This window comes from Talpa europaea (genome assembly GCF_964194135.1).
Source record: "Talpa europaea genome assembly, chromosome: 7".
Lineage (NCBI taxonomy): Eukaryota > Metazoa > Chordata > Mammalia > Eulipotyphla > Talpidae > Talpa > Talpa europaea.
In genome coordinates this window covers 71,097,609-71,121,678 of record NC_140074.1, presented here as the reverse complement: position 1 = coordinate 71,121,678, position 24,070 = coordinate 71,097,609, and the positions used below count along the sequence as shown (strand labels likewise).

General features: G+C 39.4%; 1 protein-coding gene across 2 annotated transcripts in view; it reads left to right on the top strand.

Moving 5' to 3' along the window:
- Nucleotides 1–2,549: 2,549 nt before the first annotated feature.
- Nucleotides 2,550–24,070, top strand: part of TUT7 (terminal uridylyl transferase 7) — a gene marked incomplete at both ends in the record, with an annotated part of 69,339 nt that continues 47,818 nt past the window's right edge. Inside the window, 9 exons of one of the 2 annotated variants that reach the window (XM_084236984.1) lie at nucleotides 2,550–3,069; nucleotides 7,408–7,589; nucleotides 7,829–7,945; nucleotides 9,171–9,348; nucleotides 10,934–11,022; nucleotides 13,232–13,283; nucleotides 14,748–14,817; nucleotides 15,947–16,073; nucleotides 17,243–17,362. In XM_084236984.1, coding sequence (XP_084093110.1) covers nucleotides 2,550–3,069; nucleotides 7,408–7,589; nucleotides 7,829–7,945; nucleotides 9,171–9,348; nucleotides 10,934–11,022; nucleotides 13,232–13,283; nucleotides 14,748–14,817; nucleotides 15,947–16,073; nucleotides 17,243–17,362 — 1,455 coding nt within the window. The remainder of the gene's footprint in view (nucleotides 3,070–7,407; nucleotides 7,590–7,828; nucleotides 7,946–9,170; nucleotides 9,349–10,933; nucleotides 11,023–13,231; nucleotides 13,284–14,747; nucleotides 14,818–15,946; nucleotides 16,074–17,242; nucleotides 17,363–24,070) is intronic. The other variant, XM_084236985.1, reaches the window with a different exon arrangement.

The window sequence follows — 24,070 nt, the reverse complement described above, 5'->3', positions numbered from 1 at the left end:
AAGACAAATCCCATCATCACCAAAAGGGTTGCTAGGACCTGAGGGTGGAGTTAAGCAGCCAGGGTTGGTATAAAAACCAAACACATGGGCCTTGGGGGAGGGGCTAGCTCTCTGACTCACCTCCTGGCTTCAAGGCTCCTGGCTTGCCGCTCTCACAGTGCCATTTGGGATTCCAGGTCTTCCAGGTCAACGGATCGGGTAGGACTCATTTAAAACTTTGTCTCCCACTTTTCTCCCTGAGCTGTACATTTCCTCATTTCCCCTTTCCTTGTAAATAAACCTTTTATTAACCTTCGCGTGTGCCTGCAGTAGAGTATTGATAAGTCCTTTTAAGCATGTGGTGAGGACCCATAATCAGGCATCCCATTTTTTGTATCGGGGCTGCCCTGTAACAGTGCCATTTCTTTCACCATAAGATAACTCATATTTTTAGACTTTTTATTTTACTTCATCCTAAAAATAGAATGATAGTGTCCTTAAGGAGTTGTTGTGGGGATAGCGTTAATATTTGTAAAGTCCTCAGAATAGTGCCCAGCAATAATCAGTACTTATGTATTCATTTGGATCATAACTTCACAGAATCTCATGGATTTAAGTTTAAATACTCTTCAAATGAAAAGTCATTTTCTCAGCGTTCCCTAGTTGCTCCAGGCTTTCAGAAGCAAAAAAAGAGGGAAGATGGTCCCCGCCCTTTAGGTGTGGTTCAAAAACCTGAGTACGACCCTCCCTTTCATCCTTTGCAATTACATTCTTCAAATCACACTTTAAAAAAAAAAGCAAAAGTAATTTGCATATAACCTAAGAAAAAAGGCAGAGCATTTCCCTTGGCCACACTGAAGTCTATATGAACAGTGCGTGCTTAAACCCTGGTGTTTCTAGAAGGGTGGTAATTAAGACCTCAATGGGCTGGAAGTCTCAGGAAACAAGTCTCGGGAAACAAGCCAGCGCGCGGGGGGTCTCAGGGCAGGCTCAGCTCGCCCCGGAGCCCAGCAGCAGCGTCCACGCACCAAGTCCAGCCTTCGCGCTGACCGGGGCTGGCGGCTGCGCGGAGGCTTCTCCCCACGCCCCCGCACTTCCAGAGCCAGGGAAAGTGAAGCACCCCACGCAGGGTCGGCGGCCATCGAGTGGGCAGGGCGCGGGGAGCCCCGCCGCACCCCACGCCCCATCCCAGGGGGAGGGGTGCGCGCGGCGCCACGGCAGCGGGCGGGGCGGGGACGGCCCCCGGACGCGGAGCGCGCTTCCGGCGTGCGCGACGGCGCGCTGGGGCGGGGACGCCGGCGGCTCCCAATCGCGCACAATGAGACAGCGCTGAGCGCCGGAAGTGGGGCCGAGGGAAAACCCGGAGAGGGAGCCCAGCCGGGACAGGAAGAGGCGGAGGATCGCGGCGGCCGTGGTGAGTGCTGCCGGGCGCCTTCTCTCTGCGTTCCTGCCGGGCTTGCCTCCGGGGTGGGTCTTCGGTGGGTTCCCGGGTCTCTGGAGTAGAGGGCGGGTCGGGGCCGGGAGATACGTTGACTCAGTTCTTCGCCGGCTTCCTCTCCCCAGTTTCGAGGACTGGGAGCCCCCCAGCCAGCGGGGACTGAGTTCTCGGGTTCGACTCCGCGTTTTCACTTTGTGTCAGACACTGTCGGGGCCGAAAAAGAGGTTTGGATGGAGGCAGTCGTCCCGGCCCCGGTGCCGCCGGGGGAACCCCGGAACCCCATCGAGGAGGCAGGTCACTTCCTGCTTCCTGATCTCCCTTCGGTGGCCAGTAGTTGCTGCCCCCCCCCCTTTTTTGCCGCCTGCACCAAGGGTGGAAACTGAGGCAGATCGGGATGGGCGATCAGATGGAGATCGAACACGGAGAATCGCGGTTCTTGAAGGCATCAAACTTGCTTGGGGCTGGAGAGTGGGGAGGTTAGCAGTAGTTGCTCTTTGGTGGTAAACCCCGCCCCTATGACTAGAGCGGAGCCTTGGTCCGGAGCCCATCTCCTTCGTACCCCTAGCGAGCGAAGCCTGTCGTTTTTGATAGTGTTAAGGAAGCCAAGGCCCCCGGGTAAGAAGGGGTAGAAGAGGAGCTGAGTGGATATCTACTGTGTTCCCAAAAAGTATGGGTTACTTTGTGTAACACTTAAAAGTAACTGGCAACTTAAAAAAAAAAAAAGATTCGAGAGTTTTGTGAATGTATGTATGGGCTTGGGGTGACGGTTTATTTTTAAGAGATACCTTTGTCATAAAGGCGATCTACTGGGTGTAATATTTTATGCTACAATTCTATAGACTATAGGGAGCTTCCCTTATTCAGTTTTAATCTTCGCGTGAAATAGTACTAATATCTATGAAGCATTTAGGACTAAATCTCTTAACTTCTCGTCTAATTATGCTGATTATGGGAGTGTGATTGGAATTTATTTTATTAAGAAAAAGCTAGAAAAGAATTACAGGCTTTTGATAATGTGCACAATAAATGTGCGGTATTTTGTATACTTGGTATGACATTCTTGCTTGAGTTTGAAGTTTCCCTAAAATGCCTTCTTTCAGGTGCAAAGTAAGAAAATTGAACTCAAAAGACCATGGGAGATGCTGCAAAACCTTATTTTGTGAAGCGTGCTAAAGACCGAGGGATTATAGATGAGGAGGATTTCAGAAGGGGTCATCTCCAACAAGATTATTTAATAATGGATGATTATGCTAAAGGTCATAGCAGTAAAGTGGAAAAAGGCCTTCCCAAAAAGAAAATAACACCAGGAAACTATGGGAATACCCCCAGAAAAGGACCATTTGCTGTTTCCAGCAATCCATATGCATTTAAAAACCCAATTTACAGTCAACCAGCTTGGATAAATGATAACTACAAAGATCAGGGCAAGAGATGGCTACCTGATGAGCTTCCTGGTAATTCAGACAGTTGGAGAGAGTTCAAACCTGGACCTAGAATTCCTTTTTTAAACCGACCAAGAAGAGACCCTGTTCAAGAAAATGAAGATGGTTATAGGTGGCAAGAGGGAAGAGGCTGCAGAACTATGAGACGGCTGTTTCATAAAGATCTAACAAGCCTAGAAGCCACATCAGAGATGGAAGCTGGAAGCCCTGGTAATATGTTCCTACTTGGCAAGTTACAACCCCAAAGTCAGCAATGTCTTTTCTTTTTAAATGAGTTTAATTATTTTCAGCAATGTAGATCCATTTCATAGCTTCTGATTATTTATATTTTTAAGGACTTTAGTAATCATGATATTAGAAACTTCAACACATTGCATATGTCAGTCCCTTTAAAAGTTAACTTTGCCATAAGACTTATTTTGCTTTTGTAAACATCTCTCTTTGATGCTTGTGAGGAACTGTACCATAATTTCTGAGTAGTGTGTATGTTATTTTCTAAATTATTTATTTCATATGGAATAATGAATGGGTCCATAAAATGAACAATAGAATATAAAGCTAAAAAATAGAAGTGCTTGATTTAGAAATACATGCACTGCATATATTTCCTGCTTCAGAGGGATAATATCTGTTGGTTGGAGCATCAATCTCCAGAGGAAAGTTCAAGATTATGCTTCTGAAAAGGAAGCAATACAGGGCCTCCCTGCTGGTGCAAGGGGTTAAGCACTGCACTATGAAGTAATCCAAGAAGCACGGGAGGGAGAGAGAATTCACCAGAGCCAGAGTGAGTAACAGAACAGGCCGACTGACAAAACACACTGCTGAGGGGAGCAGCGGGCGTGGCAGGAGAGGTCTGTCGTGCCATGTGGGACCTCACTGGCCAGAGGGGATCGAACCTGAGCTGCAGAGGCTGCGGGCTTCTCAACCCAGCGCTCAGCCACTGCACCACCAGGGGAGGCCCAATAAATAAATCTTTAAACAAACAAAAAAAAAAGCATGGCAAACAAAGATTGAGAAACATTTAAGTTTCAAGTCAGAAATGCAGATAAAAGCTTGCCTTTTGATTTAATTAAAACCAAAACCCATTTTTAAGTGCTCAGTATGTAATAATTGCCCCAAAGTAATCGTTGACACCCTTTTTCCCCCAAAAGGTGAAAGTAGATTATCCATGTCTTAATGAATTCTATAATTGGGAAAATAACTTACGTAGTAAACAGTAATTACCGAAATGAATGAAGCCATAAATTTAAAGGAAAATAAAATTATATTTAGCCTGAAAATGCAACTTATGGTGGAAAATAATACTTGGGATAACAAACTCTTAAGTTTATTGGCTCTAAGCCTTTTTTAGTAACCATAATAAACGGATTGTGAACTACTGAGCACTTTTGAAGTATTTAGTATTTAAATGCATGTCAGCAATATTGGTACCTTCTAGGTCCCCAGAGATGCTTTTCCTATTACCTCATAGTAGCTAGCATATTAGTATGTGTTACGTGTACTTGAATTTGTGACCTGACATTTAACTTATGGGAAAAAGTTATTTAGTCTTGTGATGGTTAGAATTAAATGGGAAAAAAGGTCTTATATATTTTTTTTTTTTTTAGATTTTTTTTTTTTAATAGAGGCATGTTTTATTTGTTTGTTTGGTTGTTTTGTTTATACATGCACTGGGTACAGTCAGAAGCTCGGGAGAGTGAGAGAATTCACCAGAGCCAGAGCAGAGAGCAGAGCAGGCAGAGGGACCTAAATACACTGCTGAGGGGAGCAGCGGGCGGCAGGAGAGGTCTGCGCGCCATGTGGGACCCTCCTCCGGTGGCCGGGGAGCTGCTGGGGAATCGAACCGGTGCCGCATAGGCCGCGGGCCGCTTCGTAATCCAGCGCTCAACCGCTGCGCCACCGGGGAGGCCCGGTCTTATATTTTTAAGGTAAGAAAAGCGAAAGAAAATTTCTTCTAGTTATGATGGAATCAAACCATAGGGAGAGCATTTAGGTAGTAAATTTTCAAGGAAGGAAGAACTTGAAGGAATTGTCTGAAGCAGTTTATGTTAATCAAAGGTAGAATCATAATTTTGCAAAGCAGGCAGTTGCACCAAAAAGGGATTAAATTTATCCAGACTTGTTTGTGCAGAGTGGTAGATGAGGAAGTGAAACTGTACTAAGGTATTGAGTTATTCTGGCCATTAATTTCAGGCTCCCCGGGCCTGGAATCTGACAGTGTCACTGAATAATCATTGATCATTTCTGGGCTTTTCAGTTTGTGTTTTTTTTCTAAAAATTCTTACATGTACTCTTACTTGTTCATATAAAGCAATTTCTGTAGTTGCCTTTAAGTGCTTTAGAACAAGAAATACATTTTTAATGTGTTTTTATTGGTGGTGCTCTAAAAACTCCCATATTTTTTCTGTATGATGTACAGGTGTGTCTCACAGTTGTTAAGAGGAGGGACTATTTGGCTCTATCTCTTGAAAATCTTGCTAAAGAAAAAAAGTGAAATTTGGTATACTGTAGGAAGAGAGTCTAGGTATAAACGTCCCAGGGTATTCCAAGGATCTTAAAAGAGGCCTTAAAGGCACTTAATAAGGAAGGATTTTATTAAATGATTTGGGAAAATTATCTTAGAGTTGCTTTGTTTTAATACTTCCTTTTTTTTCAGTCTTCCTTTTTTTCAACCTCTCCTACTTCATCCTTCATATATCCTAGATTGCCAACTTAATGTATTTGGCACAATGCTTTTAACTGGCACAATGCATAATGATTTTAACTGGAAAACATCCACTCATATGCATGTCCTTTGGGAGTGGAATAATGGGCCATATGCAAATAAAGTATGGGAAACTTGGAATGCTGTACAGAGAGAATTCATATTACTACAACCATAGCGTGAGCCAGATATTGTTCCTGTAAGTAAATTGTGGGAGTTTTTTGAACAATATCCAGCTTTGCCTTTGAAGATTCCCTCCAATGATGTTTTATATGACTTTTATCATGCAGGCCTCTGAACTCAGTTCAGAAGTTTATATTACCTTTTTGATTCTGGTGTATTCTACGTGGTGAATGGGTATGCTACACAAAGAGATGTAAGATTTTTTTTTCAGTTCTTAATATGATTTAAATAGAAGACTGAATTTCAGAATTCTAACCATTTTCTGTGTTTTGGATCATTGACTTAGTCGTGTGTCCTTGGATAAGTTACTTTTTTTCTTGGACCAGTATTTTCCCCATCTGTACAATAGGAATAATATTAGCATCCATGACAGAATCACTATAGTAATTAAAAGAGGCAGTGCACATAGAGTGCTTCAGTTGCATCTGTCACCTAATAAAATGCTCAGAAATGTTAACTGCCCCCATCATCTTCCTCAGGCCTCCATTTTTCTCTGTAACAACATTAAGGAGTTCATTGTACTTTTTGGAGAGAAATTGAAGTCACTGTAGAAAATTACAGCAAATACAGTTATTTTTGAAGTATTTATTTTGGAATAAGAGAGGAGGAGTTAAGAAAGAAATATGTTTCTGTTTTACTATCTTGTGAAATAAAAGACTTTTTTTTTTGAAGATTTATTTATTTATGCATACAAGAGCTGGGCTGTAGGCCAGAGATGAGGGGGCTGTAAGAGGATTCACCAGAGACAAAGTGGGGAACAGAACAGGTGGGTCTACTGGAATACACTGCTGAGGGGAGCAGCAGGTGAGTCGGGAGAGGTCTCACTTATAAGTTTTTTAAAAAGGAATAGATCTGTCAGATTTATCATTAAGGATTTATAGAACTAATAGCAAAGTTTATTAAATGAATTAGTTTGTACTTAGAACTTTCATTAGTAGAAACTTTTATTTCAACTGCCAATTGTTTTTTTCCTTGGAAATGTTCTTAGTGTACAGGTCATTCAAAGAATCTGAAATGAAAGTAAAGAAAAAGGGAAAATAGTTGTTTTCAGTAAATGAAATTTTGGTATGTACTTCTTGGGATTAATGTCAAGAGAAGCCCCAATTACTGGAGGCTAGATTTACAATTCAGTGATGAATTTTTCACTCCAGACAAGAATATAGCTGATTTCTGTGTTCTCCAGAGGAATATTGTTTATTTGCCCTCTTGAAGTGTTCACATATAAAAAATTAAAGCAAATGTGGATAGTTTTTGTTAGAATAATAGGTATTCTTAACAGGTATACAAGGATATATAGAGAGTCATTTTTATTATGCATTATATTAGGTGTCTTAAAATTACAGGTGTATTTGCGTGTGATAATTTTTACTGTTGCCGGAGTGTGTCTAGTAGTGTACCAGAAAGAGATGATAAAATTAAATTTTATGATGGAAGTAGAATTCTTTTCACATTTTTCCAAAATGCTGATTTTGTTTTGATGTGCCCAAGTGTTTAATGTGTATTCAAGCATTTTTATCCATGAAGAACGATCTTTCTTTTGATTTATATTCAGATTTCATTCAGACATTGCATGATTTAGTGAACAAATTTGTAAATTCTGCTCTTTACTCAGGAGCGGTATTATTTCAATATTGCTAATAATATTTTCCCCCTAACTTAAGAAAACAAGAAGCAGAGGTCCAGACCTAGGAAGACACGAAGGACTAAAAATGAGGAAAGTGAACAGGAGGGAGACTTGGAAGGCCCTGTGATTGATGAATCTGTGCTTTCAACCAAGGAGCTACTGGGCTTACAGCAGGCTGAAGAGCGATTGAAAAGAGATTGCATTGACCGGCTAAAAAGGGTAAAATCTTGATTTTGGTCTAAACTATTACTAATTAAGAATCCATGCTTTAATGAATTAAATACTCTGTTTTGCTTATTCATATTTCAGCATTACTAGTTAAAAAGTTGACTCAAATAAAAATAACTGTTAGGATAGTGATGATGATAATTGTAAAATGAAGGGGAAGTTATTTTCTGGATAATTTTTACCTGTACCTTCGAGGATTAATATTTATGTCTGTAAATCTCAAATTACAGCGACCGCGAAACTACCCTACAGCAAAGTACACCTGCAGACTTTGTGATATTTTAATTGAATCCATTGCATTTGCCCATAAGCACATCAAAGAGAAGAGGCACAAGAAAAACATTAAGGTAAGCTTAATGTAACCGAAACAAATAAGGTTTACCTGTAAGTTGTTACTATCTTTGTGACTTTCTTTTTTTTTTATATTTCTATTTATGCATACAAGAGCTGGAGTGTAGGTCAGGTGTGGCAGAATGGCAGGTGAGAGGATTCATCAGAGACAGAGTGGGGAGCAGAACAGGCAGAGTGACTGAAATACACTGCTGAGGGGAGCAACGGGCGAGAGAGGAGAGGTCTGCTTTGCCATGTGGGTCAGCTCCCTGGCTGGGATTGAACTCATGCTGCACTGGCTGCAGATGGCTTCATAGTGCTGAGACTTAACCCCTTGTGCCACCAGAGAGGCCCTATCTTTGTAACTTCTTAAGAACTGTGATTTTTAATAACTTCATTGATTTTTTTTTTTTAAAAAAGATTTGTTTATTTATGCATACAAGAGCTGGGGTACAGGCCAGAGATGCGGGAGGGTGAGAGGATTTACCAGAGACAGAGTGGGGAACGGAACAAGCAGACTGAGTGAAATACACTGCTGAGGGATGCAGCAGGCAACACAGGAGAGGTCTGCTGCACCATGTGGGTTGCTCCCTGGCGGGCCCGGGATCAAGCTCATGCTGCAGAGGCTTGGGATTGCTTCATAGTGCAGTGCTTAACCCCTTGCACCACCAGAGAGGCCCAACTTTATCATTTATATTGAATTTATTTAGCCCAAACATTTTATGCTAGCCAGATACGTTTTGCTAGGCAGTTTTATGAATTTTCTTAAGGACAGTATCAGAAAGAATGAAATCATTGGTAAGAGCTAAGTATATGTCCTTATGTCAGTAATAATAAATCAAATCATGTTTTTTATTACTGATTTCGATGTTTCTGCCTTACATGTTGTCTCAGTGAATCATAAAAGATAAAAATTATATGAGTAATTTTTTTTACTTATTTATTTTAAATATATATTTTATTTATTTACAAGAACTGGGGTTTAGGCCAGAGGTACAGGGAGTGAGATGATTCACCAGAGACAGAGTGGGGAACAGAACAGGCAGATCTACTGAAATACTGCTGAGGGGAGCAGCAATTGAGACAGGAGAGGTCTGCTGTGCTATGTGGGTCACCTCCCTGGCTGGGGATTGAACTTGTGCTGCAGTAGCTGGTGATAGCTTGATAGCGCTGAGACTTTTATCCGTGCACCACCAAGGAGGCCTGTATGAGTAATTTTTAACTCAATATTGATCTTAAAAGGAGAAGCAGGAGGAAGAGTTGCTCACAACACTACCCCCGCCGTCACCCTCCCAGATAAATGCAATTGGTGTTGCCATTGACAAAGTGGTACAAGAATTTGGCTTACACTGTGAGAACTTGGAACAGAGACTAGAAATTAAACATATGATGGAAAATGTGTTCCAACACAAGTTACCAGGTATTTTCTACATTTGTTTATCTACTTAACTACCTAAAGTTTTTTCATTTTTCATACCATTAGTAATTTTCATCTAGTTAAAGTTGATTTGAAACGCTTCATTTTTTGTGTGTTTTTATTTTCCTTGTTTCCCTCAAATAAACAAAAACTTTTACATGCATTATCATTAAACCTACCTTCATTATAAAATAATGTACTATCTACATGTACTTTAAGTTAAATGCCCTGCATTATTGGGGAATTATGGAACTCTTATATCCCCTTGTCCATTTTCACTGCACATAATTCTCTTTTATGTTTATTGAGGTAAAGTAGGTTTACATCATTGTGTCTGCTCTGTGAGTTATAATTTGAAACCTCTATTTATGTATCCCTTAACACACTGCCTGTAATCAGTGCCCCAACAATCTGATACAGGGCAGCAAAGGGCTCTAAAATTGGCCAAGGACACTGCCCAAATAGTTTACTGGTCACCCTCTGAGTTCTTCACCCGCACACATGCTTGCAAGACTACTCAGGTTCAGAGAACAACAATAATGGGATTTATTTAACAAACCAAGGAAAAGCAAAGAGTCACTGATGCCAAAAATGGCAGTTTACCTCACCTGAAGCAGTGTCCAGTGTTTTGAAGTCCTGAACACAAGATGATGTCTTCCTGCCATTGCAGACATGGAGCACATGGCAGCCAGACTATAGGCCAGGTTCCAACTCACAAAGACAGAGGAAAACACAACAGGAGATGCTCACGGAGCTGCCAAGATGTCCCAGCACAGCATCAGACATGTGACACTCAAAACGGCAGTGGCCACCCAACAAATAGCCCACATTCATGCAGCTCAGCAAGGCACCTGGCTCTGGGTCTTTGCCTGTTTTCCAGGCTGTAAGAGCAGCCAAACCAGGAGCAGTTTCAATTGCTTGGCCACTTCCAAAGCCTCCCAACTTTTCCTCTCTGAGGTTGGCTGCTGGAAGCCTATCCACATTCTTCAGAGGCCCACAACAGACTTCTGGAAGATAGGCATGGTGTGGGCCGAAATCACTGATCCCACTTTCCCTGAAGATCTGGAAAAGCTGAAATCCCAGGCACTGCAGCCCTTATATTTCTTATCAGAGTCTCCACCCATACTGATTTTTTTTTTCCCCCCACATCTTCCCTGGGGCTGTCTATCCTCACCAGTACCCTCACCAGGGGGCACCACCTATAACAGTCTTTGGTTTTAGCCACCGGTTCCAAATCTACTATGTTCCATTGGGTCACTTCCCTACTACCCTCCAGCTCTGGTTGCCTCAGTTCTGTACATAATTCTCTCATCCCTAACATTTTGTTCAAAATATCGATATCATCCCTTTTTTTATAGCTATATAATATGCCATGGTGTGGATATACCATACCTTGATCCAATCAAAATCCATCAGTGGTCATTTAGGCTCCTAGATAGTGTAAATTGTACTTCTATAAACATTGTGAAAATAAAATTTTACTTTTATGGGATGTTTTAATCAATGATTCCATCTTTGAAATAACAGTGTTTTGTTATAACTTTTGAGAAATTTTACTTTACTTCTGACTTTATTTAAATTTTTTTAGATTGTTCTCTGAGATTATATGGCTCATCATGTAGCAGATTGGGTTTCAAAAATTCAGATGTAAACATTGACGTTCAATTTCCAGCCATTGTAAGTACAAAATGTTTGAATTTTCACAGTGTTATGGAAATTCTTTTTTTTAATCGTGAGCTACAAATGATTTTATTTTAGATATTTGAAGACAGTTCAGCTGTAAAAGTGGAAACTTCTTTTCTTCAAGTTTCTATTTTTATGTCTTTCCTGCTTTGACTTTTACAGCATTTCTTTTATTACACCACAGACTTTGACTTTTTACTCTGTAGATGGTTCATACTTACTTCAAACACAGATTTTCTTTTTTCTTTTTTTTTTTAAGATTTATTTATTTATGCACATAAGAGCTGGGGTACAGACCAAAGATGTGGGGGGTGAGAGGATTCACCAGAGACAGAGTGGGGAACAGAACAGGCAAACTGACCAAACCACACTGCTGAGGGGAGCAGCGGGCGAGACAGGAAAGGTCTGCTGTGCCATGTGGATTGCTCCCTGGCCTACCAGGGATTGAACTCATGCTGCAGAGGCTGCAGATTGCTTCATAATGCGGTGCTTAACCCCTTGCGCCACCAGGAAGGCCCCCTCACCAGCACTGATTTTCTAACTCTCAATGTAATGAAGGTATTTAGGTTCTGTTAACTTAAAAAAATTAGATTTTCTTGGTAAAATAGGCTTTCAATGATAGGAAAGGATTTCAGATTTTATATTTATTTTCTTTTTTTTTTAAAGATTTATTTATTTATGTACACAAGAGCTGGGGTACAGCCAGAGATGCGGGGGGTGAGAGGATTCACCAGACACAGTGGGGAACAAAACAGGCAGACTGAAATACACTGCTGAGGAGAGCAGCAGGCAAGACAGGAGAAGTTTGCTGCGCCAGGGCTGCTCTCTGGCTGACCCGGGGATTGAACTCGTGCTGCAGAGGCTGCGGATTGCTTCATAGTGCAGTGCTTAACCCCTTGTGCCACCAGGGAGGCCGGATTTCAGATTTTAAACAGTGTAGGCATATAAAAAGTTATGACCAGAAAGCTTAATTAGCTCCTGAATTCCCTCCTTTATATACCTATTTTGTTAAAATAATTAATGCTTTTGAAGAGCTACACCCAGACTAGATTACTGGTTTAAACATGATTCAAATGTATGTTGAGTAAGAATTTAAAATTGGAAGGCACTTGAGTAGATTTCCTTTTTATCCACTGATGATTTCCAGACCCATTTGCATATGGTTTATGCTCATTTGACTGGATTGCTAGTTACAAATACAGATGCCAGAGGCCCACCCTCAGATGTTCAATTTCACGACCTTTCATTCCTTGCCATCCTTGACTGCTATAGCGACGTGGTCTGTTGAACAAATGATTTTGCTTTTCCTTGGACCCTATATTCTGATTAGTAATTTACTAGCATAGTAGTTATTTTGGCCTCATGTCACTTTTTCATTTAGCAGTATTCAGTCACTATTATATGCCAAACACTACTGGATTCTAGAAGACAAAACAAACAAGGAACTCATACTTAGTGAAGGAGATAGGTAACTGCATATATATAATTATAATGAGAACTATGCAAGGAAACAAGGTTCTGTGACAAGGCAACAAGGAATGTGCAGATTCAGTAGTCATGATGGCATCTTTGAATAGAGAACATTTAAGCTGAGCTCTAAAAGATGAAAAATGGGTGAGGTTAACAGTGTTTCAGGTAGGAGGAGCATCATTTGCAAACACTGAATTAGTAAGGAGCTTGGCTTAGCAAAGAGCTGATAGGAGTGTATAGCTCTGGTGAAGGGGCCAAAAGAGAGAAAAACAAAGGTAAGATGGCCATAAACTGGGTCCCAACGTGCAGCATCTTGTAGGTCAAGGCACTTTCAATTTGACCTAAGGACAGTAAGAAACCACTGAGAGTTTTAAAGGAGGGGCATGACTAGATCTAATCATTTTAAATGGTTTTGGTTTTTACCTGGAGCAAAGATCAGATAAAGATAAGACTAAAACCAGCTGAGACCAGTAAGCTATCTTTGGAAATAGCTTTACAGAGTGAGGTAATACTGTTCATAGTTAGACAGCTTCTAGTCACAACACTGAGATTTGCCCAGAGACCAATTACCTCAAGAATTGGTTAATCAAGTTCATGGTACTAGTCTCTCTTGCCCACATTCATTCTTGTTTGGTGTTCCATTAGTTTTAGGTAATTTGGATAACTTCAGATGACTATGTACAGTGAAGCAAAAGTACTTACTGATAAATTAATGTATTGATTTATTTTCTAGATGTGTCAGCCAGATGTTCTCTTACTTGTTCAAGAATGCTTAAAGAGCAGTGGTAAGACCAAATTCTTTTCACATTTTGCTCTTAAAGATTACCTGTGTCTCTAATTTGAATATATCTTAATTCTCTAACTTTGAAAATATGAAGTATGTTTTAAATTCATATGGGAAATATCTAAATAGAAAAGACAAAGCAGATGCCTATAAATTATTAGCAAGTTAATTGGAGTGCTTTTAGTTATTCTACTATGTATGTAGAATAACTATTTTATAAGTAAAACTTTAGCTTGGTAATGTCACAGCACATAAAGATTAAATGAGTTCTGGACTGAGACTAAAAGGATGAAGAATATGTGAAATTTACTCTAAATGGTAAAACTAAAGGAAAACCTACTTTATTCAGGTTTTTATTTTTTAAAGATTCATTTATTTATGCACACAAGAGCTGGGGTACAGGCCAAAGGTGTGGGGGGTAAGACGATTCACCAGAGAAAGTGAGGAACAGAACAGGCAGATTGACCAAAGTGTATACTGCTAAGGGGAACAGCAGGCGAGACAGGAGAGGTCTGTTGCACCATGTGGGTTGCTCCTTGGCTGGCTGGGGATCGAACTTGTGCTGCAGTAGCTGAGGATAACTTCGTAGTGCTGTGCTTAACCCCTTGCATCACCAGGGAGGCCCTATTCAGTTTAAATTAGACTTTATAAGTGATAAATATGTGCGATTCATTCCTGATTAGTGAATTAATAAATAGTTGTTATAGGTTAGGTTTACTAGTTGTCCAGAGTAATGTTCAGCTTAGCACTATGACTTTTTATACTTATTAAACATTTTCCTCATTAAACTCTCTTGTCATTTGAAAGATCTTTTGTATCCTTCTTGTTAAATTAAACATTTAAGCATTCTTTTCATTCAATATATATTTTGACCCCAAGTTTTTAGTAACTTTGCAGCAATTTTGTTTTTGAATGTCCCTTTCATTTTCTAATTATGTTATCCACATAAAATTTAAATACTGTGATTCAATGTAGTCATTTCTGATGAAAAATTAGGTTTGCAAAATAAGGGTTTTAAATTTGATTACTTGATTCTCAAATGTACTACTTTCTTTTTTTTTTTTAATTAATTAACTTATTTATTTATACAAGCACTGGGTACAGTCAGGAGTGGGGGAGGGTGAGAGAATTCGCAAGAGCGGGGAACAGAATAGGCAGACGGACGAAATACACTGCTGAGGGGAGCAGCGGGCGCGGCAGGAGAGGTCTGTCGCGCCATGTGGGACCCTCGCCGGTGGGCAGGGATCGAACCAGTGCTTCAAAGGCTGCGGACAGCTTCTCAGCCCAGCACTCAACTGCTGCGCCACCACTTTCTTTTCTTTTTTAAGTCAGCTCAGAGCTTTATATTGTAATGGTTTTTGCGAAGACCAAACTGGATCAAGTCACAACTCATATTTGTCCTTTATCTGTTCTTATTTTAACCAAGGGTTTAATGGAGCCACTTAATTTTTTTTCCCTTCTTCAGATTCCTTTATTGATGTTGATGCAGATTTCCATGCTAGGGTGCCAGTGGTTGTGTGCAGAGAAAAACAAAGGTCTGTTTATTTAAGTTGTTTTTATATTAAATGTCAACTTGCCAAAACCATATGTACTTTGCTATTAATATCCAGTTGTAGAATGATAAGCTCCTTATGTAGTTAGTTTCACAGGCTCTACTGTCATTCTTCCTATACTCCTGGAATTTGATGCAAGAGGAAAGAGGCTTTATTTTTTTAAAATAAGAGTAGATTCAAAGGAAATAATGTAGGAAGGTAGCATTTTGATTCATTTCAACTCAGTAAAAGAAAACTTTATCAATTGGTTACTTCTCTAATCACCTTTATTTAATATCCTTTTAAGCAGAGTTTTTAGAGTGTAGAATAACAATTAGTGTGTGTTACCCTATGCGTTTTTCCCTCCTTCCAGAACCATTGCCATCACCACCATAAACTGGTGGTTTATAGGCTATTATTCTTTGTTAGGTAGATTCCTCCAGTTCCTTCTTTTTTTTTTTTTTTAATAGAGGCATGTTTTATTTATTTATTTGTTTGTTTTTGTTTATACATGCACTGGGTACAGTCAGAAGCGCGGGAGGGTGAGAGAATTCACCAGAGCCAGAGCAGGGAGCAGAGCAGGCAGAAGGACCGAAGTACACTGCTGAGGGGAGCAGCGGGCGGCAGGAGAGGTCTGCGCGCCATGCGGGACCCTCCTCCGGTGGCCGGGGAGCAGCCGGGGATCGAACCGGCGCTGCAAACCGGCGCTGCAGAGGCCGCGGGCAGCTTCGCAACCCAGCGCTCAACCGCTGCGCCACCGGGGAGGCCCCAGTTCCTTCTTTTACTCTGACAAAGATGAATTCATGGCTCCCATTTGAAACATCCTATAGTATTCTCTTGTTGGCATTTCACCCCCCTTCCCCCTTCCCCCCTCCCCCAAATATTATGAAAACACAAAATTATGAAAAAATTTCAATATTATGAAAACACAAAGTTTTATTTCTGGAAAAGTAAACTCAGAAAATACCTTTTAAAAATCTAACTTCTTAAATGAATCAAAGATTTAGTGCTTTTTTTTTCTTATTTTTATTTTTCAGGTAATTATTAGTATTAGGTAGTTAGTATAAAAGAGCTGGTAACTGTGTAACACTTTTTTCTCTCTCATTTTCATTCCCATTCCCGACACCCACAGTGGTCTGCTTTGTAAAGTGAGTGCAGGAAATGAAAATGCTTGTCTGACAACAAATCATTTAACTGCCCTTGGAAAGCTAGAGTCAAAACTGGTTCCTTTGGTGATTGCATTTAGGTACTGGGCCAAGGTAGGTTTGGGTTCTTTAAATTCATGAATATATTCTATGAAGGCATAAAGTAGTGAGCTTTGACTTTTACATAGTTAATTTGATCTTAAACATTGGTTGTGTATTTTTAGATGTCAAGAAAGTAGGAATCTGAGTATTGGAACAGAAATTTTCGTGTGTACAGGAAGGAAAATTTTGTATTTGTTTCACTATTTACAGTATTACTCAAAGGTCCAAATGGCTTACAGTGCATAATAAAAATCAGATTTGTGGTTCAGATCCCAAAGGATATGACTTGGGAATTTGCAGTTTAACTAGGTGCTCATTTGGCACAAGAAAGTTTGAGAAAAAACTTTTCATATCATTTCTAATAACATACCCAGACACTCCAAAAGAGTAAAAGTTGTAATAGCATTGCTTATATTTTCATAATGTTCTAGTATTCAACTGTGAAGTGCTCTAACAAACTTTAGAATAGTTAGTGTTCCCCCAAATTGTAAGGTCCCATCATGATTATTAAATTGAAATCCTCTGTAAGTACTTTATAGAGAAAAGTCTCTGCTTTTACTGATTTTTTTAAGGTTTGGCAATAACAACGCATAGTTCCTCTTCCTTGAGTTCAGGATGACCAGAGAATGCCCCACTCTTAAATGGGTAAATTGATAATTACAATATGCCATCTTTTAAAAGCCACCTCCTGTTCTTTCATTAAGGAGTGCTTTTGAAGTTGTTGCTTATGTTAGTGCTCATGAGTTTGCTTGCATTCTGTGCTCTAATCACCTGCCTGACCAAAGAATGCATTTTGATGGCAGTTTATTAGGATGAAGGGGCCAATAAACAAAGCCAATTGACTTGTAGTTAGAGTTGAACCATCATTTTAAGTCCATTAGCAAGTGTTAAAACCAAGTGAATGAGTTTATTGTGGCTACCACAATATAAAATAGCAAACATTATTTTATAGCCCTATCCCAGTAAGTTTAGTTAACAAGATTAGTATTTGAAATCAATGCTGTCATAACTTGTGGTTGCTGCAAAAGTATATAAGGAAGCTTTACAGTTTGTCACTGAGGTATTTTGTTATCATATGCTGCACAGACAGGAATGCAGTTACAGATTTCAGACCACATTGTGTCCATAACAATTTGGTACACAAAAATGCTTATCCTCTTTTTTTTTTTTTTTTTTTGTAGCTTTGCAGTATAGATCGCCCTGAAGAAGGAGGTTTGCCACCTTATGTGTTTGCCCTGATGGCCATTTTCTTTCTTCAGCAGAGGAAAGACCCCCTTCTGCCTGTTTATCTAGGATCATGGGTAAAGGACTTTTTGTTTCTATATCTCATGCTAATGTTACCACAGGCCCATTATCTCTTTTGCATAATATCAGAAATATGAAAATATAACTAGAATTGACATGTATTCATTTATTCTAGTGTGCCTGTTCATACCTCTTATTGCCAAAATATTTTATTTGATTCAAGATGCTGCCCTATATTTTACTCTGGGTATCATTGCTTCTCTAAATTGAAAAAAACTTAACTTGTGAAAAACATTGTCCTGAGAGTTTCAAGTAAGAGCATTGCACCTATAATAAATTTATGATATGGTACATGGCTTTCTTTGGGTACAGTTTTATAATTTGTTAATTGAATTTGAATATTATCTCCAGGAAGACTGTAGGAAAAATTTAGTTTACTATAACTTACTTTTTATTTTTAGTCTCTTAATGGTTTTATTCTCCATTTTTTAAACAAAAAAAAATGTGTGTTAAGATTGCAACCTATTCCACAAGATACAGTGGAATAGGTAGTTAGTCTCTTGAATAATACTTTGGTATTATCTTTAGAAGACTTCAGTAATGTTGCTGAAAGAGCGTTACCTTTCTTTCTGGATAAATTAAGTTCAGTTGATATATTCTAATAGAATTTAAGAAGTCACGTCAAAGTCAAACTACTGTTACTCTCATCCTCTTTATTCCCTTCCTTTAGCTTGATAAATCTTATACACATTATAGACAGACTAATTTGTAGGATGCTAACTTTGGCACATTGGGTATTTTAACTATTTTCTATACAGAACTGTCATCTTTTAAGGAGGACATGTTCTAGATACCTAAAAATATAATTGTAGGGAATTATTTCTTTTACGCTTAATGGATGGAGAAATAAACAGGGATTTTCATCTGTCAAAACATGGGAATAAATTCTAAAGCTCAAGATAAAGTCTGTTCTGCCATGAGGAGTTGCACTTTGCTTTGTGTCCCAGTTGGCCTAACAGTGGCTTTCTTTGTCCTTTTAGTACTGAAATGAAAGAATTTAGGGCCCTGAGAAATACCTCTGCTAGACATCTTATCTGGTGAGAAAAAAAGAGTGAGAGAACAAGGTCATCCCATAGCTGATAAATCATCCTTTCTCTCAGACCCAAATAGGTATTTGTGGAAATCTTTGAAGTTTTACCTTTGACCAAGAAAGAGCTGGTTAGAATGGAACCAAATCAGTTGGATTCCTATGTCCAAAAGGGCCCTAGATGTGTAGCCATACTCAACTTTTGTCTTACCCTTTTCTTGCATTTCCGATCACCTGTATGTGGTCATCTGTCATTGACATCAGGTTGCAGGGGAAAAGGTACTGTTCTGGTGTGAGATTTTCCTCAGAGTTCCCTTAGGAGTACTATGAATAACCTTTTCTATATATGAATAGCCTTTTCTATGGCCAGTGTATTACTTCCTGAGTAGTCAAACAAAATTCTATAAAATGACACTGAATTTGTTTTGATTTTGATTATGTTATTTGTTTATTTAAGATTTAATGACTAAAACAGGTATGTGGTAACCAAACACTGGATCAAATTTTGTGTACCAAATACGGCAATTTCTACTGACTGAACCAAAATGATCCACAATTTCCAGTGTTTTAAACTACTCAGACACCCATATGCTGACTTCAGCTAGAGTTTTAATCAAAAATGTAAATCCATGAGGAGAAAGAAATTATATTAATGTCTTACTCAGGCCAGACAATCTTACATGCAATTTTTTTGCTGAAAATCCATTGAAGATTGCAAAATTACATGTATGGTAGTGACTAAACAATTCCTTCAAAATTTTTTAAAGTGCTGTTTCCTTTGGTCATTGATTGGGCTAGGCCCTGGAGGGACCAAACAAGACTAATTTCTTTCAAGAACTTTAGAGTATATTTCCTCTGGGCTCTGATCTGTCTTTTCAAAACTTTGAACCATTCTCTCCCAATCTACTCAAATCTTCATGTCGGAGATGATCCTCTCCGACTTCATTATAACTCCCATTTTAAGGTAATTAGATCTTGATATGATTAAAGGTTCATCAGAGCAAATTGTGAATGATGAATAGGTTTAACTTTGTCCTATGAGCATCTTTTGTAATCTACAACAGTACTTGACTGGTTTTCTATAGATAGTATTTAATATCTGCCTTATTTGTAGTGTGTAACCTTTAACAAGCAATATTTATTTCTTAAAACTATTTTAATATTGAGGGTTACATTTTTGCTCTACCTTGTGTGTACATGTTGTACTCACCTTCCACCAAACCATCGGTGCCCATATCCCATCTTTCTCCCTCCCCATGCCTTCTCCTTACCACCACTTCCATTAGCAACCATTATATTCTTTAACTGACATAGATTTATTCCCACTCTACTTAGCTTGTGTATTTTTTTTTTGTTATTTATATTCCACAAATAAGTGAAACTGATATATGTCTTTTACTTTTTGACTTACTTCCCTTAACATGATTACCTCAAGGTAAGGTCCATCCATTTTGTCCCAAATGCCGTATTTCATCTTCACTTCACAGTTGTGTAGTATTTCATTAAGTATATATCCCACTGTGTAGTAGTTCATTGAGTATGTGTACCACAATTTCTTCACCCATTTGTCTGTTGAAGGTTGGTGCCCTTGCATTGGCAGTTGTGAATAGTACTTCAATGTACATAGGTATAGATACATTTTTTTGTAATAGAGTTTTCATATTATTTGGAGAAATACCTAATGGAAGTATTACCAGATCATACAAAATTTCCTTTTTTTTTTTAAAGATTTATTTATACAAGAACTGGGGTACAGGTCAGAGGCACGGGAGAATGAGAGAATTCACCAGAGAGAGCGGGAAGCAGAACAGGCAGACAGACTGAAGACATTGCTGAGGGGAGCAGTGGGCGAGGCAGGAGAGGTCTGCTGCGCCATGTGGGTTTCTCCCTGGCCAGCTGGGAGAGGCTGCGGACAGCTTCACAGTGCAGTGCTCAACCCACTGTGCCACCAGGGAGGCCCTCTTTTCTTTTTTTAAGATTTATTTATTTATGCATACAAGAACTGGGGTACAGGCCAGAGGTACATGGGGTGTGCAGATTCACCAGAAACAGGAGCAGAACAGGTGGATTGACTGAAATACACTACTAAGAGGAGCAGTGGGCGATACCGGAGAGGTCTGCTGCACCATGTAGATCAGATCCCTGGCCTTGGATTGAACTCAGGCTGCAGTGGCTGCGGATAGCTTCAGAGTGCTGAGACTTAACCTCTTGTGCCACCAGGGAAGCCCCTCCATTTTTATTTTCTTAAGAAATATCCATACTGGTTTCCACAGGAGCTACACTAATATTCCCATTAACAGTGGATGACAGTTCGTTTTGCACCACAACCTCATGAACATTTGTGTATTCAGTTCTTTATTTCTAGTTTCACAGGGGTGAGATGATACATCATTGAGGTTTGGATTTGCCTTTACCTTATAGTAAGTCATACTGAACAATTTTTCACATGTTTCTAGGTCGTATGATCGTCATTTTTTTTTTTTTAGATTTAGATATTTATGCAAGAACTGGGGTACAGTCAGATGCACAGGAGGGTGAGAGGATTCACCAGAGACAGAGTGGGGAACAGAACAGGCAGACTGACTGAAATACACTGCTGAGGGGAGCAATGGGTGAGACAGGAGAGGTCTGCTGCGCCATGTGGGTTGCTCTCTGGCTGGCCAGGAATCAAACCTGCATTGGAGAGGCTGTGGACAGCTATATAGCTTGGCGCTCAACCCGTTGCGCCACCAAGGAGGCCCTGATTGTCTTCTTTAGGAGTGTCTTTTTAGGTCCTTTGCCATTTTTTGATTGGGTTGTTTGTTATCTTGTTAGATTGTATAAGAATTTGGTAAATTTTGGAGATTAGCTCCTTGTCAGATGTGTGATATGCAAATATCCCATTCTGTAGCTTAGCTTTTTGTTTTAGTGATAGCTTTTTTTGAGGAACAAAAGTTTTTTAATTTGATGTAGTCCCATTTGTTTATTACTTTTTCCTTGCTTTTGGGGTTGAACCTCCAAATATATCTTTGTGGTAGATGTCCTGCAGTGTATTCCCTATGTCTTCTTTCACATAATGTATGGTTTTGTTCTTATATCCAGATCTTTTTTTTTAAAGATTTATTTATGCATACAAGAACTGGGGTACAGGCCAGAGGTATGGGGGTTGAGAGGATTCACCAGAGACAGAGTAGGGAGCAGAACACGCAGAGTGACTGAAATACACTGCTGAGGGAATCAGTGGGTGAGTCAGGAGAGGTCTGCCACGCCACGTGGGCAGCTCCCTGGCCGGGGATCGAACTCGTGCTGCAGTGGCTGCGGATAGCTTCATAGGTTGCATCTTAACCCCTTGCGTCACCAGGGAGGCCCCCCTTTTTTTCTTTTAAGATTTATTTCTACAAGAGCGGGGGTACAGGTCAGAGATGCGGAAGGGTGAGAGGACCCTTCAGAGACAGAGTGGGGAGCAGAACAGACAGATGGACTGAAAGCACTCCTGAGGGGAGCAGCGGGTGAGATAGGAGAGGTCTGCCACACCATGTGGGCATCTCCCAGGAATCGAACTAGCGCTGCAGAGGCTGCGGACAGCTTCACAGCACGGTGCTTTACCAGCTGCACCACCAGGGAGGCCCTATATCCAGATCTTTAATCCATTTTGAATTAATATTTGCATGGGTCTGTTTATTTCTTTATTTGTGGACTTTCAGTTCTGTTCAATTCTGTTCAAATCTGGTCTTATTTTCTGTTTTTGTTGCAGTACCATACCATTTGGATTACTGTTGCTCTGTAATATAGTTTGAAGGCAGGAACTGTGATAACTTTTTGTCTGAGGATTGCTTTAGCCATTCAGGACCTTTTGTGGTTACATATAAATTTGATAAGTACTCTGTCTCTTCAAAATAGTCTTTGGCTTTTTGATAGGTATTACATTGAGTCTGAATTGCTTTGGGTAATATGGCTATTTTAATGATGGTAATTCTAATCCATGAGTATGGAATATCTTTCCATTTCTTTGTGTCTTTTACTGCCCTTAACAAAGTTCTTTACCTCTTTCATTAATTTTACTCCTAAGTATTTCATTCTTTTTGGTGTGATTGTAGATGGAATTGTATTCCTCATTTCCCTTTGTTCTGATACATTATTTGCATATAGAAATACCACTGGGGGCCTCCTCATGGCCTGGAGATTGTCTCAGTGCTATCCCTGGCCAGGGATCTAACCCACATGGCATAGCAGAGCTCTCCTCTCTCTCCCACTACTCCTTTTAGCAGTGTATTTCAGTATATCTACCTGTTCTGCTGCCCACTCTGTCTGTGGTGAATCCTCTCACCCACTCACCTCTGAGCTATACCCCAGTTCTTTTATGTGAAAATAAATAAAATCTTTAAAAAAAAATAGAAATACCACTGATTCATTGAATTTGTGTCTTGCCACTTTTTGGTATTCATTTATTGTAGTAGTTTATTGCTAGTGTTTTGGTTTCTCTTAATATATTAACATGCCACCTGCAAATAGTGACAGTTTCACTTTTTTTCCAATTTGGTATCCTTTTATGTCTTTTTTTGCCTACTTGCATCAGCAAGAACTTCCAGTACTATGTTGAATAATAGTGTTGATAGTGGACATGCATGACTTGTTCCTGATCTTAATGGGAATGCTTTCAGCTTTTCACCATTGAGTATGATGTTGACTGTGGCTTTTATGATGCTTAGGTAAGTTCAATTTTCTCCCATTTTATTGAATATTTTTATCATGATTGAATGTTGAGTCTTTTCTAATTCTTTCTTAGTATCTCTTGAGTTGATCGTGTGGTCTTTTGTCTTCCTTTTTTGTTGAGCCAGTGAGTCACATTGATTTGTGTATGTTGAACCCACCTTGCATCCCTGGGATGAAGCCTGCTTGATCACGCTGGATGAGTCTCCTGATATGTTGCTTTATGCAGTTTCTAGGACTTTGTTTGGGATCTTCATATCTGTTCTTCAGAGATATTTGCCTATAATTTTCTTTTTTTTGTGTGCTGAATTTGTTTGGTTTTGGGAACAGGATAATACCGGTCTCATAGAATGTGTTGGGGAATTTTCCTCCCTGATGCTTTGAAGAGATTGACTAGGGGAGGTATTAGATATTCTTAGATGGTTTGGTAGAATTCATTGAAGAAGCCATGTACTGGGATTTTATTTGTAGGGAGACTTATTGCTCTTTTAATTTCAGTACTTGTGATTGTACTGTTTAAGCTCTCTGGTTCATCCTGGTTCAATCTTGGGAGGTTGTATGAGTCTAATAATTTGTCCTTCTAAGTTGTCTGGTTTTTAATAATTTTGTAATAGGTTCTTATGATACCATATATTTTTGCCATGTTTGTTGTAATTTTTTCCTGTCATTTCTGATTCTATTAATTTGGGTTTTCTTTCTTCTTAAGCCTATCTAGTGGCTTGTCATTTATGTTTATTTTTTCAAAGAACCATCTCTTGGTTCACTGATCTTTTGGACTGTCCTTTTGTTTACTATTTCATTTGCTTCTGCACTAGTTTTTATTATTTCTTTCCTTCTACTGGTTTTCTACTGGTTTTTGGATTCTTTTTCTGATTCCTTCAGCTGCAGAGTTAGATTGTTAATTTGAGATTTTTCTTTCTTTTTTTTTTCCTGCGAGCCTTTGTTTCTATAAACTTACACATAGCACTGCTTTTAGAGTATCCCATAG